Source organism: Cetorhinus maximus, chromosome 14, assembly GCF_964194155.1.
Source record: "Cetorhinus maximus chromosome 14, sCetMax3.hap1.1, whole genome shotgun sequence".
Taxonomy (NCBI): domain Eukaryota; kingdom Metazoa; phylum Chordata; class Chondrichthyes; order Lamniformes; family Cetorhinidae; genus Cetorhinus; species Cetorhinus maximus.
The window spans coordinates 29,530,435-29,549,646 of NC_135892.1; the positions used below are offsets into that span (position 1 = coordinate 29,530,435).

At 45.0% G+C, this 19,212-nt stretch overlaps 1 protein-coding gene across 4 annotated transcripts in view; it reads left to right on the forward strand.

Moving 5' to 3' along the window:
- The window catches only part of agpat4 (1-acylglycerol-3-phosphate O-acyltransferase 4 (lysophosphatidic acid acyltransferase, delta)), a 192,942-nt gene that overhangs the window by 139,641 nt on the left and 34,089 nt on the right, over positions 1–19,212 (forward strand). For all 4 annotated transcript variants that reach the window (XR_013578660.1, XM_078556739.1, XM_078556741.1 and 1 more), the window contains exon 8: positions 13,314–13,512. Coding sequence is in view for 3 of the 4 variants with exons in the window: in XM_078556739.1 (XP_078412865.1) it covers positions 13,314–13,512 (199 nt within the window). In the remaining variant the exon portion in view is untranslated. The remainder of the gene's footprint in view (positions 1–13,313; positions 13,513–19,212) is intronic.

The window sequence follows — 19,212 nt, forward strand, 5'->3', positions numbered from 1 at the left end:
TCCTCTCACCATCTGTCCATAAGCAAAAGGTGTTTTAAATTATTTTTAAAGTATGCGATAGCGTGTTTTCCAAAACCCTTGGTTTGTGTGATCCAATTTACTAATAACCCGCAGCAAATATGTGTTATGATTAACTTAGAAAGTTAGTTTATTTCACATTCAAAACCCAGGGGAGGAGTGTTCACAACTTCCCACTCCACTGCACGCACATGCACAGTATAAATGGTGAAGGGGGAGGGGTGGGGGGTTTTACAACTTTAGATATTAACAGTACAAGGACCATAGAAATAAACATTGGTTCATGTGATTTCCAGTGTCAGTCTAATGAGGAATTCTTTCACGTAGGAGTTCAAGTTCAGCTAGCTGAAGATAGGAGTTGTAGGGTGCAGTTTGCAGTCGGTGTGGATAATGCAGATGAAATAGGTACACAGAGGCTGGTTTGGTTCTGCAGGCAATAGTAGGAAATCTTCCAGCAGAGACAAGCTTGGAGGAGCTGAGAGATGGTAACTGACTGCTTACTCAGCTGGGCAGCTGGAGTCCTTTCCAGTTGATTATAAAACGACAGACTAAGGATTTCTCAGTTCTCAAAGGCATATAGAGATTTCAAAATGGTCACTCGAATCAGGTGATCTGCTTTCTCCAATGACTTCCAAAGGGGACGTCTATCCAGTGTCTGGAACTGGCTTTGATTTCAGGATTGATGATGTCCCAGTCGTTAGTTTTTGAATGAGTTACCATCCATGTTGAGGGTCTAGTGTCAGGAAGCCATTTAGGCAGACCCACTGACTCCGCTAGCAAGGTGAACTTATCAGATGCAAATGACGTCCCTTTAGTTCCCTTTTGAAATGGGCCTGGACAGTCCCAAGTGTGATGTAAGAGTAAAATACTGCAGATGCTGCAAATCTGAAACTAAAACAGAAAATACTGGAAAAACTCAGCTGGTCTAACAGCATCTGTGGAGGGAGAGACAGAGTTAACATTTCGAGTCCGTATGACTCTTCAGAGCTCTGAAGAAGAGTCATACGGACTCAAAGCGTTAACTCTGTCTTTCTCTCAACAGATGTTATTAGACCTGCTGAGTTTTGCCAGCATTTCCTGGTTTTGGCCCAAGTGTGATGTGTCTATTAGCAGCTATGCAAGCACAACGAGTTTCGATGTGAGACTCTCTTGGTTTTCGTGATTACAAGGGGTCTGTACAATGAGGTATGAGATACCACTGGCTGAGAAACTTAGAACCATAGAAACGTTACAGTGCAGAAAGAGGCCATTCTGCCCATCGTGCCTGCGCCGGCCATGAAAGGAGGAAAAAGAAACTAGCCGCTCATTTTTAATCCCAATTTCTAGCACCTGGTCCGTAGCCTTGCAGGTTACAGCACTTCAGGTGCATATCCAGGTATCTTTTGAATGAGTTGAGCATTTCAGCCTCAACCACCAATTCAGGCAGTAAATTCCAGACACCCACCGCCCTCAGTGAAAAGTTTTTCCTCATGTCCCCTCTAAACCTTCTACCAATCACCTTAAACCTATGACCCTTGGTAATTGACCCCTCAGCTAGGGGAAACTGATCTTTCCTGTCTACCCTATCTAGATCCCTCATCATTTTGTACACCTCAATTAGGTCACACCTCAGCTTCCTCTGTTCTAAGGAAAACAACCCTAGCCTATCCAGTCTTTCTTCAGAGCTGCAATTTTCAAGCCCTGGCAATATCCATGTAAATCTCCTCTGCACCCTCTCCAGAGCAATTATGTCCTCCTTGTAATGTGGCGATCAGAGCTGTGTACACAATTCCAGCTGTGGCCTAACCAGCATTTTATACAGTTCCAGCATTACATCCCTACTTTTGTATTCAATACCTTGTCCAATAAAGGAAAACATTCCATATGCTTTCTTTACCACATTACCCACCTGTCCTTCAGGGACCAGTTAATATGCACTCCAAGGCGTCTCACTTCCTCAACCCCTCTCAATATCCTCCCATTTATTGAGTATCCCATTGCTTTGTTTGCTGTCCCCAGATGCATTACTTCACACTGTGCCGGATTGAATTCCATTTGCCACTTCTCTGCTCACTCAACCAAATCATTGATATAATTCTGGAAGCAACAGCTATCCTCTTCACTGTTAACTGCGTGGCCAATTTTTGTGTCATCTGCAAACTTCTCAATCATGCCTCACACACTTAAGTCCAAATCATTAATATATGCGACAAACAGGAAGGGCCCCAACACTCAGCCCTGTGGACCGCTACTGGAAACTGCTTTCCACTGGCATAAGTATCCATGGACCATTATCCTTTGTTTCCTGTCAATGAGCCAATTTTGGATCCAACTCGCCAGCTTCCCCTTTTTCCCATAGGATCTCACTTGCCATGTGGGACATTGTCAGATGCTTACTAAAATACATGTAGACAACATCCGCTGCACTACCCTCATCAAAATCCCTTGTTACTTCCTCAAAAATTTCTATTAAGTTAGTAAAACACAACCTTCCCCTAGCAAAACCATGCTGACTATCCCTGATCAATCGATGCCTTTCTAAGTGACAAATTATCCTGTTTCTCAGAATTATTCCAATAATCTGTCCACCAACAAAGTCAGATTGATTGGCCTATAACTTTCTGGCCTATCCCTTGCATCTTTTTAAAATATTGGTACAGTGTTCACTGACCTCCAATCCTCTGGTACCTTGCTTGTATCTAGTAAGGCTTGGAAAATGATCCTCCGAGCACCCACTACTTCCTCCCTGGCTTCCTTTGACAACCTGGGATACAATCCATCCAGCCCTGGTGATTTATCCACCTTCAAGGATGCCACCCCTCCAGTACTTCCTTGCTCATTATGCTTATTGTATCTAATATGTTGCACTCTTCCTCTTTAACCAGAATGTCTGCATCATGTCTCTGCTTAGCGAAGACAGAGACAAGGTACTCATTGAGAACCCTGCAGCATCAACACATAAGTTACCATGTGCATCTCTGATGGGCTCCACCCTTTCCTTAGTTATCCTCTTGCTGTTAATGTACTGGTAAAACATCTTTGGGCTTTCTTTGATTTTATCTGCCAATATTTTTTGTACCCTCTTTGCTTTCCTAATTTCCTTTTTTACTTTACCCCTGTACTTTCTAAACACTCTAAGCTTTCAACAGTATTAATCTTTTTGTGACTGTCATAAGCTCTCTTTTTCTGCTTTATCTTGTCCTGTATGCTTCTGGATAACCAGGAGGCATTAGGTGTGGCAGTACCACCCTTTTTCTTTGGAGGACATGTCTACATTGTGCCTGTAGAACCTCGCTTTTGAATACCTCCCACTGATTTGACACTTTTCCCTTTCTAGTAGCTGTATCCAGTTCACTTTCGCCACTTCACCTCTCAGCTTTGGGAAATGTTTTCCCTCAACTTAGAACTTTTACTCCTGTTCTACCTTTGGCCTTTTCATAATGATGCTGAATCTAATTGTATTATGGTCACTATCACCAACATGGTCCCCCACTGCTACCTGATCTACTTGCCCAGCTTCATTTCCTAAGAATTAATCTAGAATTGTGCCCCCGCCCCCCCACCCTGTTGGGTTTGTTACGTGCTGGCTGAAAAAGTTCTCTTGAATTTTGTGCCCTCTGTGCTCTTCACACTGTTCGTATCCCAATTGATATTAGGGTAGTTGAAGTCTGCAACAATTACTGCCCTATTGTTTTTGCACTCAGAAATTTGCCTACATATTTGCTCTTCTAACTCCCTTGTACTATTTGGGAATCTAGAGAACACTCCTAGCAGTCTAGCTGCTCCTTTTTTTCATATCTGAGCTCAACCCATATGGCCTCATTTGGTGCTTCATTTATAATATCATCCCTTCTCACAGCTGTAATTGTTCCTTTAACCAATAATGCTACACCCCCACCTTTTTTATCCCCCTCTCTATCCCACCTGAAAACTCTATATCCAGGGATGTCAAGCTGCCATTTTTGCTCCTCTTTAAGCCAAGTTTCTACTATAGTGATGATATCATGCTGCCATGTATCTCTCTGTGCCCTCAGCTCAGTTTTAGTTGCTATACTCCTTGCATTTACATATATACCTTTTTAATACTGCCAAATTCCTGTGCTCTACACTTTTTGACCTGTGCTGCTTCTGTCTTTGAGTCACTCACTAACTCTCCATCTCCCACTCCCTGCTCCGAATTTGCCTCACGTTCCCAGCTGCCTGCCAATCTAATGCCAGTCTAAACCCCCCATCCCCACTAACAGTACTAGCAAATCCCTTTGCAAGGATATTCGTCCCAGTCCTGTTCAGGTGTCGACTCTTGTACAGGCCCCACCCACCTTCCCCAGAGCCAGTTCCAATGCCTCAGAAATCTGATGCTCTCCCTCCTACACCAGCTTTCCAGCCACATGTTCAATCACTCTATCGCTCTATTCTCTTATTTCTTTACTCACTTGGAACTGGGAGTAATTCTAAAAATACTGCTTTAGCTGCCCTGCTTTTCAATCTACCTCCTAGCTCCCTGAAATCTGCTTTTAGGACTTCATCCCCTTTCCTGCCTAAGTCATTGGTACTAATGTGGACCACGACCTCTGGCTGATCACCCTCCCCCAGAAGAATGTCCTGCAACCGCTCCGTGACATCCTTGACCCTGGCACCAGGGAGGCCACGTACCATCCTGGAGTCATGTCTATGGCCACAGAAACGCCTGTGTGTTCCCCTAACTAATGAATCCCTATCACTACTCCCATGATTGAACGAGCATTTGTGCGAGATGAGATTGATAATAAGGTTACTAAGTTATGCTGTGCCCTACATTGCACTTGGTCTGAGGTGTGCAAATTTCTCTCATTTTTTGATTTGATCTGTTTATGCCGTTGCATTGCTTCAATAAATGACCGAAACATAAACAGCTTGAAACACGTCCGCGCCATAAACTCATTTAAGCGGATGTGGTTTGGCGAAGCAGTTAACAAAGCCATTGAACATGTAACAAATCGCTCTGACCATGTACTCTTGAAGTGAGGAGCTTGTTCTTGCGAATGGTTTCAATTTTGGTGGGTGTACGGAGTTTGAACTCCTCTGCTCCCAACCATCCCGCCACAAACGAGTACCCACTGAAGATGCTGAATCCTTGAAAGTGCGCCTAGCTGATCTAGCACATGCATGTTGTGGGATTCTGAACGACCAATCTGATTTTTACATGCAATGCGAATGTCTTAGTGTTGCGAGGCCTTGAGACCAACCTGGACATACACATCAGTAAACCTGACAAGGGGCTGGGAATAGTCATTCTTAACAAGCGTGACTATATCAACAAAATGCACGACATTCTTAATGATGTGTCCAAATTCGTGTCCACTGGACCGGACAGCCTTGCTCGAAAGTAAGCCAAAAAAGTGCTCGCTGGACTTGAGCGATGAGCTGCTGTGTGAGATATATGACAGGGTTTGTACTCACGGCTAGCTGCTTCCATGTATGTATGGGCTGCCCAAGATGCACAAAAGTGATGTCCCTTTATACCCTATCTTATCTGTGACTGGCTCTGCACAGCATGAATTGGCCAAATGGTTGGGTGAATTGTTACAACCAGTTTTTAACAAGTTTTCCAGATAAAAGATGAAGGATTCCTTCACGTTTGCAAAGAACATGCAGGATTTGCACATCGATAGCAATGTTGTGTCCATGTGCTCATTTGACATTGCTAGCCTATTCACCAATGTTCCACTTAAGGAGGCCATAGATATTTGCACTGTAGCACTATATCATGGTGATCTAGACTCGCTACCATTGCATGAATCAGTATTCACTGAGCTTATGAACTCGGCAACTTGAGTAGTTAAGTTCAACTTTAACAACACCATGCATGCCCAAATAAATAGTTTTGCCTTGGGATGCCCTCCAGGCCCAGCTATCACAAACATCTTTGTTGGGTTCCATGAGAAACATGCCTTCGAAGGAATGACACCTAACCTTCTACCACTTGCATATTTCCGATATGTGGATGATACGTTTGCTGTATTTAAATCCATAGCGGCATGTAATAATTCCCTTGCAAGTCTTAATGGACTCCATCTTGCACTCAAATTCACCTTTGAAATGGAGCAGTCAAATGAATTCCCTTTCCTTGCTGTACTAGTTGAGACATCTGCCAGGGGCTTCTCTACCACAGTCTACCGCAAGCCTACCTTCACTGGTCAACACACGCGTTGAGATTCTTGCAGTTTCACGCACTATAAAATTGGCCTTTTTGTTAACCTCATAAATAGGGCCCAAGATCATTTGCTTTCCATGCAAGCTGTCCTGCCATTGCTTCAATTTACTTCCCTTATGTTAACTTTATTTTACTTTGGTTTACTTGCACTACTTTATTTTACCTGGCCTTGACTTAACTTTACTTCCCCATTGCTTGTGTTTCTTGCTGAAATCTAAGTAGCTCCTTTTTTTCAGAAGAATACGTTTTCTAATTTTCAGCTACTTGAAGACCCTCAACAGCAGTTTCTCACCAACTGATGAACTTGTGTTCCCCCTGTGATGTCGCTCTTGGATGTTTTCAAAACTTGGTCCTCTCGTGCAGCTTTTCAACTGCTGGTCTCCTGCAGTCTGAGAAAGATAATGAGAAAGAAAAGAGCACCTCCTTCCCCTCCTCCCCAAACACTCTTCTCCACAAACTCTCAGCAATTCCACTCTGTAGCACTGGACTCCGTGAAAATAAAAGAATCATTTTATTCTTGTAACTCCTTGGGCTACCACCCAGACCACCTTGTGGTCATGTGACTTTTAGCAGCCACCTTTTTGGTTCACTAGGAAATCCTTTTTTTTCAAATAGCGATCGGAATAAAGCTCTGGATTTATTTCGTGACCCAGGGACCCAACAGTTATAATTTCGAGCCACTTGAACTTTAATTTTTACGGTTTGCTAACAATGCTTCTTGAATTTTATTTCATAATCCTGAATTTCACCATTGTGATATTGTGCAAAATTTAAGTTTTGGGTCCATGTATCTACCTTCTGTTAGTGTTTTATTACCTGTTAAATATTTGTTTGCTTAGTACTTAAACTAGTTAGTGAAATCACTATTTGCAGTGCATCCGGTTTAAATTGCCACATGCCAATTCTGTTAAAGTTTAATTAATATTATTTCACATACAGTTCAAGGTTGGAATGCTATGCCATTTCTCAGTTGTTTGTTTTGTGGTGAGATGTGTTGAAAATTAGCTGAATCTAAGCTATTTTCCTTGCTCCAATTTTGTGTTGGTAAATTATTGGTTCAAAAAACTGTTAAATTACATCATGCAAATAATAGTGGGAATCGAGTAAATATGATGTAAAGCAACATGATCTATCAGATCTGCCACAGAGTGGTGGTGCTTTACTCTCTTAATGAAACGTTTGAGATGTAAACTACAATTCAGTGAAAAGCAATTGTGTGATTGCTCCATGATTAATGAGCTGTCAGCTAAATCACAGTTTAAGAAATTGCAGTGTTTCAAAACCATGTATTCCTATGATTTTACACAAGATTAGGGCTAATGGGGTTGCAGGTAATATATTACTACAGGTAATATACAGGTAATATAATATTGGCTAGAACAGAATACAGAGATTAGGAATAAACACGTAATTTTGAGGAAAGCAGGATATAATTAGTGGCAAGGATCGGTGCTTGGGTCTCAGCTATTTCTAATCTATATTAATGATTTAGATGAAGGGACCAAGTGTAATAATATGTCCAAGTTTCCTGACAATACAAAGATAGGTGGAAAAGTAAGCCATGAGAACATTGCCAAGAGGCTGCAGAAGGCTATAGGCCAGTTATGTGACAAGGCAACAAGATGGCAGATGGAGTATAATGTGGAGAAAAGTGTAAAATTATCCACTGGTGGGAAGAATGAAAAAGCAGAATATTTTTTAAAAAGGTGAGAGACCGGTAAATGCAGGGATTTGGGTATCCTTATACATAAAAAAATAAGAACATAGAAAGAGGCTGGAGTACCCATTCAGCCCTTCGAGCCTGCTCTGCCATTTAATGAGATCATGGCTGAGCATCCCAACATGATGACTCTACCCACCCCCCCCCCCCACAACCCCCGACAACTTTTTTCTCCACACCCCATCGGTCCCCTAATGAAAATGGTTTTACATAAAGGAAACTTGTGTTGTTCAGTCTGACTTTCCCCATGGTTCCTTTATTTTGTCCGTTAAATATATAAAATCCATTTCAACAACAAAATGGTACCATGACCTGTATATTGTATATCTTGAGCCTGAAGAAAGCTTTGCTAATTGATATTGCACAAGACTGTCTTAGAGGTGGTGGTCCCACTTTGTGCACAAGTTATAACACACTGAAATATTGGCCCGGATCTTCTGAGCAGTGACATTCATCATCAGGTTGCTGCTGCGTCCAGAAATTTTCCCATTCCGCTACTACTCGCTTTTTCTACCGGGGTCTACCAAGCCCTGCTGTCCCAGAAATATGGAACACAGCATCCCTTGGAGAACTCCATCAGATCATAGTAGGGTCGGGGGAAGCTCAGCTCTGGAGTTACACAGGAGTTAGGCTAGGGGCAGAATTTTTCTCTCATCGGGCGGGCGTGCGCCTGACCCAAACGAGAGTAGAATAGTGCGCAATGATGTCGGGTGGGAGTCCTGACATCATTTGTTTGCAAAATTGTGAGGGGTATAGACAGAGTAGATGCGAGTAGGCTCTTTCCACTTAGATTAGGAGAAATAAACACGAGAGGACATGGCTTTAGGGTGAAAGGGGAAAGGTTTAGGGGGAACATTAGGGGGAACCTCTTCACTCAGAGAGTGGTGAGAGTGTGGAACGAGCTACCATCTGACGTGGTAAATGCGGGCTCACTCTTAAGTTTTCAGAATAAATTAGATAGATACATGGATGGGAGAGGTCTGGAGGGTTATGGACTAGGTGCAGGTCAATGGGACTAGCGGAATAATATTTCGGCACAGACTAGAAGGGCTGAATGGCCTGTTTTCTGTGCTGTAGTGTTCTATGGTTCTATTGTGTACCCCCGTGATCTTTTGCTTGGTGGGCACGTGTGGGTGCCTGAGTGGCGCCATTTAATTAACAGGCCACTTAAAGCCCTTAACAATGCAGTTGTCTGAGATTTTTCATTGCCCGTGCGATTTTCTGCTCGTCGCTTGGGCAAAATGGACAGGTGGCCAGCTGACCTTTCCTCAAACCTCATCCAAGGGCGAGATAAAAACAGTCAGCAGCATTGCCAGTGAGAGTAAGTTTGCAGCTGGTTGCTTGTTGGCATTTGGTAGCTTCATCTCTGTTCGGAGCTTCATTCTTAGCATATCGAGGCCTCAGTTCAGGATTCACTGCTGTCTGCCTGGCCCCTGGAGGATTGAGACCATGTGGACCCTTCAAGATATCAGACAGCCTTCCTTTACCCTGGTAATGGGGATTGTGGTCTTAGCTGAGGGCACCTCTTCTGAGGAGAGGGAGAGGAGGTCACATGTCCCCATACAGCTTCCAGAGGAAGGACCTGTGGGAGGAGAGGCGCAGGCACAAGGGGTGCAGGGCCAGCAGGTAGTCCTAGGCAGAAGGGGCTGCAGAAGATGCCATTATCCCGCTGCCAGGGTTTACAGGCGGTGATGCAGCTACCTCTATGCCCAAGGTGCAATGCTGAAGGAGGCTCCGCCTCTCGAGAGGCCGTCACCTCCATTTGCCAGATGTTCGGGCCTGAGATCAGCTCCGACTGTGTGGGTGGACATCCCATGCCAGTGGCCCTGAAGGTCACAGTGGCCCTCAACTTCTATGCATCTGGCTCTTTCCAGGGCTCAGTGGGGATATATGTGGAGTCTCCCAATTAGCTGTCCACAGTTGCATCAAGCTGGTGACAGAAGCTCTGTTCAGATGGGTACTGACCTTTTATTCTTTACCATACAGACGATGCCAGCCAGGCTGAGTGAGCCAGAGGCTTTTCAGCAATTGCTGGGTTCTCCTGCGCCCAGGGTGTCATCGACTGCACAAATGACCATCAAGGCACCAGACGGTCAGCCGGGTGTCTTCATCAACAGGAAGGGATTCTACTTCAGATAGTGTGTGATCACAGGATGCAGTTTCTGCAACTGTGTGCAAGGTACCCTGGCAGCTCCTATGACACGTACACCCTGAGACACTCCCAGGTGCCAAGGCTCTTCAGTGCTCCAGCCCTTCTGGATGGATGGTTGGCTGGATGACCAGGGTTATCTGTTGAAGAGGTGACTCATGACGCCTCTCTGCCACTCAAGAACAAAGGCCGAGAAGCGTTACAATACAAGTCATGCCTCCACAAGGGTGGTGGTAGAGGGGACCATAGGTCTTAAGATGCGCTTCCGATGCCTGGACTGTTCAGGGGGTGGACTACAATGCCCCTCAGAGTGGGTATCACTGATAGTGGTTGCATGCTGCGCTCTCCACAATCTGGCACTGGCAAGAGGGGGGACCCACTGGAGGAAGGGGGCGCAGCTGCACAGGCCACAGATGATGAATCCAGTGGTGAGTCGTAAGATGAGCACATTGAGGAGAATACTGAGGGCATGGAGGCAGACCTTGGTAACCTCCAGGAGGCAGGGACATGAGGGATGCCTTGATCCAGTGCCCCTTCAGCTAGGCTACCAAAGATCAGCTTCAAACGCATGCCAGGGCTGCCTCCTCCATCCCGGATGTTTGAAGGAGCCCTTTCATTTGAACACAAAGAACACTCAGTACCTTTTGCAATAAATTTCAGAGCCACGTATATCCAACAATACATACAGGCGTACTCTGCGCCAATAAAATAAAAAGGTGAAGCATACTCCGACCATGATGATAAAACCAGATTTACATCATTTTGATAAGTGCAGACTATTTACATCAACCTCTGGTCTTAAGTCCCAGGCCAGTATACATTAACTAAACATAAATGAACATAAAATCACCCGTGACCTGTGCTTCTTGTGCTCATGGTGCATTTAACTTACGCTTGCGAGTCCTACGTCTAGTTGCTCCCCTCTTGCTTGCACTGGCATTGGAGACAGCCTGCTGTCTTGATGGCCTTGATGACCTTGGAGTCGTCCTCTGGCCAGTAGAGCTGGCATCTCCACAGTCGCCGCAGCCTCATCAGATGCCATGGTCACTGATGGAGGAGCTGCTGCCATCACCTGGAGCGCCTTGAGAGGAGCCCGCAGAGACGACAGGCAGTTCGTGCACCAATGTGAGGTCACTATGGACCTCCCTGCTTACCATTGATGGACGGACACCTAGCTGAGATACTGGGTACCTCATCCATCTCCCACATGGACACTGACCTCCTGAGGCCAGTGCCTGTGTGAGGGTTTGCAGGTCCGAGCGCAACCCCAGGGGCCCCTCATTATGTCCCTGGAGCTGCCTCTCCATGAGAGTCACCACTCCGTCAATGGCAGAGGCAGAGCGCCCAGCCATGACGGTCAATGCAGTGCTCACGCTCCGCATGGACTCCTCCATCATGGAGACAATGGCATGCATACCCTCATGGATCTCCTGTTGGACGTCCAGCAACTGCCGCCTCATGGATGACTCCAGAGGCTCATCATCAGCCTTCAACTGAGCATCAACCTGGTCCCCAGCACTCCTCCGACTGCCGGCGCCCTGGACACACTCTGATTGCGCCTGCACCTCAAGCGAGTGTGAAGTGCCCTCACCAATGTGCACTGAGATACTAGCCGCTGAACTAATGCCCACTAAGGTGCTGGTATCTGTGCTGGTGCCTGCTTCAGAGAGTGGGTGTGACGCAGGTGACAGTGACACCCAGTGGTCCTCTGGCATCAGGGGTGTCCCTTCAGGGTCTGCGGATGGGACACCTACTGGCGAACCCAAATGAGATGATAAGGACATGTCACTAGTTAAAGTCATCATGCTGTCGCTGTGCATGCCAGCCACCCTGGTGAACATCAGACGCCAGGTTCAAGGCTCTCATAAGTGAGCAGACTGCACTAGAATGGTTGCACAACCTGAGAGTCTCACCTCTGTACATTGCACTCTTACTTTTGCTTCGCACCCCCGCCTCTCCACGCCCGGTTGCATGGGGATCGTGCCGTAGCTCCAGCTCGAGGGCATCCTGCTCGAACCGGGAGAGTGGCAGCAGGTTGGGTGGGCCTCCACCTATACGTGACCTTTCTGCTTGGTTATGGCTCGTCTTCTCCTGAAAGGACAGAAGGGCATTGATTAGTCCACTCTCTACCTGCAGCGCCATTGCAACCTGGCCAACCCCAGCTGAGGAACACCTCCCAGGGCACATCTGAGTCGTGGCCCTCGAGCCGCAAGGCACTCAGTCCAAGCAGCCAGGGCTCACCCCTTGGCCAGCTCTGGTGTGATTGACAGTTGGCACTCAGACTGTAGCACTGCTGAGGTCCACGGTGGGGAGTGGGGGTGCAGCCACACCATAACACTTCGGCATACTGACCCATGCCAACACAGTACTCTCCCTTCCTGAGCGTAGCAGATCATTGAAGCGCTTCCGGCACTGCACCCATGTGCACTGCACCACGTCATGGCTGTTCACCCAGGCTGCCATCTCCTCCTATGCCCTCTTGGTCGGTGGCCACCTCCTCCCATCTCTGGGGACAAGGATGTTCCTCTTGGCAACCACCTCCTCCAGCAGGGATGCCGAGGCATTCACTAGAAAAGCGGAAGGCCGAGTGCCCTCCCACTTGCCGTGTCCAACCACACTCGACTCCATAACTTCAATATTGAAACCGCAGAACAGACGTCCTTATGTGGCAGCCTTCCAGGGGCTGCCTGGGCCATTTTTAAACAGGCTGTTGGGTCGCCATTGGACCCCACAGCTGACAAGCCCCCATCGCAGCTCGGTTCTTCCTGACCTGCGAGGAGCTGCTTTTCATGCTGGGCTAGCCTTAATTGGCCTGCCAGCGTGAAATTGCAGTTGGTTTCACGGCTGCTCCCGGGCCCGCCCAATGCACCTCCCAATGTGGGCAAAGTTCAGCCCTAGGTTTTAATCTAACATTTCCTGGGTAACTATTCAGGTAAGTACATCAGAACTGTCCCAAGTTTCAGACTCTTAAACCTGCTAGAGACAGTTGTGGAGCATGGGAATTGTCCGTTAGAAGTTGAAACTTCCCAGGCAATTCCAATGTAAGTCAGCATGTCGGGACTTCCACAGAGTCCCGGCACACATCTCGTCATACGTCCGGTCTCCTTTTTGGAGACTGGATGATTTGGTCCATTAACGCTGCATCTGTTGGCCAGAACTATCTAAGACACGATGTACAAACAATATAATAGATGAACCTTTGTTCAGAAGCACACTTTTTTCACTAAAATATACTATCCTGTTTCTAATTCTAGGATAAGCTGCAGGAGGAATACTTCAAAAGAGGCTTTTACCCTGGCACTCCAATTGTACCACCAAAACGACCATGGGTCCTTGTAAACTGGCTGTTCTGGGCTGCATTGTTGCTGTTTCCTTTATTTAAGCTAGTTGCTAACATGATCTGCAATCGATCTTCCTTGACCCTAATCACTTTTTCACTTATCATCGTTGCAGGTAAGCCATGTGGATTTGTGTTCCTATCTAGAATGTGTAGCATGTGCTCAGCATGAGGTTTGAGTTGTCAAAAATGAACAGGCCGTTCCTAATAAAATGATTTAAACACCTTGAGGATTCTGGGAAGGTTTGATAGAACAATGCAAAAATTCCCATTTTTTTTATTGACGGCTCTGTTGCTGATTTTCAAAATGTATGAATTTTTACCTCCGATCTGTTCAAATATACAGCTGCTACACTTATTTCTACAGGTAACAATTATGTTTCAGAATCTGTGTTCTGATTCTGTCATAAAAGATTTATTCTTGGACGTCACTTATGACATGATTGCATGTAGAGATTTGATGGTAATGCATGTGCATGCTATCTTGGGCAGAAGATAGGCATCGTGGTTGAAGGATGTGATGTTCCTCAATCCTATTTAATCATATTCTTTGTGTATTTCCCTTATCCTTCGTTTATAACTCTGCTACCTGTGGTTGAATGATATCTGTAGTGAAAGACTGGATCAGCAACTGTCATAATTACTGTTAGGCAATATATAAATTCAAGGAGATGATTATCAATTTATAGAAGCTTGTCTATTCTTGAGTTAGCTGATCTCTGCTTGTTGGTTGCCAAGGCTCTGCAGGAACCCTCAGTATTCCTGGGTTAGACAAGGGATAATCAGCCAACTTTCCATTTCTTGTTGCTGTACACCCATTTCTCTTGCATTGAGCCCCATTCCTCTATTATACCTGCCACTGCTGATTATGATTTTCTCTCCTTCCCAAAAACATTGAACTCGATCCTGATCTACACATTTTTGCTTCACATTGCTCCTCCATCCCTACATGTCAGCATACATCCTCCACTCTTCTGCTTCCTTTATATCCCTTCCCTCATTGCTCCTTTTGAGAACTTCCCATACCTTGGCAGCCACTTCTCTCAAAAGGACACCATTGTTGAAGAGATCCAATATTGGATCAGCTGCGCCAGCTCAGCCTTCTACAAACTACGGCAGTGAGTGTTTGACAACAAACACCTCATTAATCAAAAGAAGGCTACGTGTATAGAGCAGTTGTCGCCAACACACCCCTGTACCCAGTGAGACCTGGCAGTGACACATAAGAGTGCTAGCGAAATTCCATCAGCAGTGCCTCTGCTGCATCCTCCCGATTCAATGACTGTCGAACAAAAATTACTGCCTTCTTGAAGTTAGCTCCACAAGCATTCAGGCAAAATTCCTGCAAAATCAACTTCGATAGACTGGACACTGGATGGCCAGGAAGTGTTTCCCCCGCCAGATCTCGTTTTCTCAACTCTCAAATGGCTGACGTTCCAGTGGAGGGCAAAGAAAATGCTTCAAAGACACTCTGAAATTCTCCTTGAAGAACAACTGCATTGACATTAATGACTGGGAGGAGCTTGCTTCCAATCATTCGAAATGGTGACAGCTTGTCCATCTCTCTCTTTTGAGTCCCAATGCCTTAATGATGAGGCAAAGTGGCAGCAGAAAAGAAAAGGAAGGAAATCCTGCACTTTGGATCCCACTACCTCATGGGACATCTTGCCCCATGTGCCCAAAGATCTGTGGGTTGAGAATTGGCCTATTCACTCACATGATGACCCATGGCAGAAACTCATGACCCTGAGTAGACTTCATCCTCAAATCAAGGAACAGCCAACGACGACAGCCTCTTGGTAGGGCTTTCGGCTGTCCTTGCTCAAAGCTCTAGAATTCTCTCCCAAGAAACCATTCTGCCTTAATATCACCACATCGTTTAAAAAATTCTCCTTAAAATCCATTTTAAAACCATTTCTTCAAGCACAACTTTCACTGATTTCCCCCTCCTTTGCTTGACATCCATTAAGTAAGCACGTTTTCCATATTTAAAGGCCGTCTATAGCTGTATGCAGCTAATGAAGGTAGGATTGGATTTGGGCATAACTTTCAAAGACCCCCTTGATTGAATGACCTGTAACCAACCATTGTCATGGCTCAATCATGAGTGATGGCTGTCTGGGTGAGGAGCTGTCTGTGAAGTTGTACACTAGCAAGCAGTCAACACCTTCAGGAAGGGTGAAGAGACAGTAACGAAAAAGGTGAAGCAAGGGCATCTGCATACTGGAATTCTTTTTAAGATAAAATATTTCACAAGTTTTGCTTTTAAAAACCATTACATTGATTTGAATTTACCACTGAAATTTACATGATAGTGTACCTTTCTGAATGACAAAGCACATGCATTTTTATGTGATTTTAATGCACCAAAACTCAGTGTGGCATTGGATCCAAGCTAGAATAAGTGGAAAGATTAGGGGAAGGGTTGAAGGAGTGCAGTGAGGCAAATGGACTTAGTAAGAGAATTCCACAATAGAGCAATGAGATGGAAGAAAGCTACCACCAATGGTTGAGCAAAAGAGTAGGTGGAGCAAAGATGGGAATGCATGTTAGAGCAGAGGTCAAAGCATGGGGAGATAATGGGATGGTTTGCATTGAGCAAAACTATGGAAGGATTTGTAAATAAAACATTTTGAAACTCCAATGTCCTGAGAAATGGGAAGCCAGAAGTTAGCAGAGGTAATTTGAGAGTGGGCCTCAATACAGGATAGAATGTGGATGATGTATTCTAGGTGAGTTGGAGTTTGCGCAGGGTGGAGCTCTTGACTCTTGTGAGGAAGGTGTTGAAGGCAATCTCGTAGATGACAAAGTTGTGGAGGAGGTTTCTGTTATTTGGAGGTGGGTGAGAAATGGATATACTAAGTTATTTGGAGATTGAAATAAATGGTCATGGACTTTGTTGGGTTTGACGTTCAGCTCAAATTCAAAGGGCACAGAAGTTCACTTCAGTAGCCAGGGAAGGGGAATAGAATGAAGTAATGTGCAAATGTGCAGGAACCAGTAGAATTGATTTTGGTTTGTCACATTTCAAGCTTCATAAAGAGAAAGGAAAATTGAAGATGAGTTGATAGTTGGCGAGTTCCAGAGAAGGTAGGCTATTGAAGGTAATGGTTGACAGTTTTGAAAACTAAGAAGGGGAAGCATGCCTAAAGAAAGGAAGTAATTTGAACACTGAGCTCAGGAGAGATAGTTGTTTGCTTGAAAGCTGGTTTGGAAGGAGTATTGATGAGTACAATGTTTTGGTCAGGTTGGGTTGGGTTGGAGATGGAACAGAAACTATTGTGGGTTTGGACTTGGAAAGAGTTGAGGATGCAGTGGAGCAGAAAGGAGCCGAGCAGTAAACTTCAATTTTGGAGACACAGAAATCTATTAACTCCTTCTGCATCAGAGGAAAGGACAATAGAAAAGAAGAGAGTTGAAGGAGGTGTTTGAAATATGTTAGATCAATGGATCTTGGTGAAATTTCCAATTTTTTTCACTTGTAAATCAGGGGAATTTGTGAGGGTCCAGTTTAATCACAACACACCTTGGGGCAGGATTTTCATTCTCTGGTCTCAATCCTGCCTTTGGGATGAAATGCAGACCAATGCTGACAACGGGACCCAGAGGGAGATTTTGGAGGAGATGGCCAATCAGGTGGCTGTCTCTGGGTGCCCCATCCAATTAACGATGGTGGGTGATCTCCCCAATCTGGAGGGCCAATAGGTGGCCAGCAGAGGTGGACACTGCCAATGTAGATCGGAGAACATCAAGACTTTCCAATATTTTAAACTGAAAAGTGGCCACAGTTGCCAGGCTGTCATTCCGGAGGGGAAATGGGATTTGGCCTCAGTGGTGGAACTGCCTGCCACTTGGAAAATTCCAGGTAGTGTCCGGAAACTAGCCTTAATAAGCCATGTACAATTGGCCTAATTTGTTACCTGTTACTTGCTGGTGGGTTGCTGTCACGACCCCGCACCCCCGTCACTTCCCCCACCCACCGAAGCAGCCTCCTTCAAAATATGCCAGTGGTGAGAATATGCCCGCTAATAGCACCTAATTGCTGGCACATCTGCCTCTGAGTCCAGCTCCACATCTCTAAGAAAATCAAAAGAACATAAGAAATAGGAACAAGAGTAGACCATTCGGCCCCTCGAGTCTGCTACGCCATTCAATAAGACTATGGCTGATCATCTTGTGTTTCAATTTCCACATTGCCATCTAATCCCGATAACCTTAGATTCTTGTTTGGCAAGGGAATCTATCTACATTAAAAATATTCAATGACCCCGGTTCCAACACCTTCTGAGGTGGAGGGTTCCAAAGTCGCACAACCCTCAAAAAATTTCTCCTAATCTCTCCCTTAAAAGGGCAGCCCCTAATTTTAAACCCATACCCCCTAGTTCTGGACTCACCTACAAGAGGAAATATTCTTTCGATGTCCACCTTGTCAAGGCCATATATACTTATATACTTTAATCGAATCACCCCTCACTCTTCTAAACTCCAGTGGAAACAAGCCCAGCCTGTCCAACCTTTCCTCATAAAGACAACCCACTCATTCCAGGTTTCAACCTAGTAAACCTCCTTTGAACCGCCTCCAATGCATTTACATCCTTCAATAAGGAGACCAAAACTGCACACAGTATTTGAGATGTGGTTTCACCCCAATGCCCTGTATAACTGAAGCATAACATCCTTACTTTATGTTCAATCCCTGTTGTAATAAAGGATAGCATTCCATTGGCCTTCTTAATTACTTGCTGTACCTGCATACTAACTTTTTGTGACTCATGTACTAAACACCTAGATCCCTGTGCACCTCAGAATTATGCAGCCATTCTCCATTTAAGTAATGTTCTGCTTTTTTTGTTGTTCCTGCCAAAGTGAACAATTTCACATTTTCCCACATTAACCACTATTTGCCAGATCTTTGCTGACTCACTCAACCTATCTACATCCATCTGCAACCTCCTCATGTCCTCTTCACAACATACTTCCCTACCTATCTTTGTGTCACCTGCAAATTTAGCTACCATGAGTTCACTCCCCTAATCTAACTCACTGATGTAAATCATAAAAAGCTGAGGCCCCAGCACAGAGCACTGTGGAACTCGACTCATCATACCCTGCCAACCCAAAAAGGACCCATTTATGCATACCCTCTGCTTTCTGCCAGCCAGCCAATCTTCTATCCATGCTAATATGTTACCTCTTACACGTGTGCTTTTATTTTCCATAAAAACCTTTGCTGTGGCACCTTATCAAATGCCTCCTGGAAATCCAAGTACAGTACGTCTACAGGCTCTCCATTATCCACTGCACATGTTACTCCTTCAAAAAACTCTAATAAATTGGTTAAACGTGATTTTCCTTTCACATAGCCATTTTTCTTTTCTCTTTTCCCGAATGCCTTGAGCTTTTCTAAGTGCCCAGCTATAACCTCAAGTCCTAAGAAATTCCCCATGACAGACGTCAAGAAAACTGGCCTATGGTTTCCTGTTTTCTGCCTCCCTCCCTTCTTGAATGGAGGGGTTATATTTGCTACTTTACAGTCTGATGGAACCTTTCCAGAATCTAGCAAATTTTGGAAAATTAACATTAGCCACCTCTTTTAAGACCCTAGGATGTAGTCCATCGGGACCCAGAGACTTGCCAACCTCCAACTCCATCAATTTGCTCAGTACCGTTTCCCTAGTGATTTCCATTTCACCAAGTCCCTTTCTCCCGTTTACCACCTGATTTGTGGCTATTACTGGAATGTTTTTTGTATCCTCTATAGTGAAGAACACAGAAGCAAAATATTTGTTCATTTCTTCTGCCATTTCCTTATTATC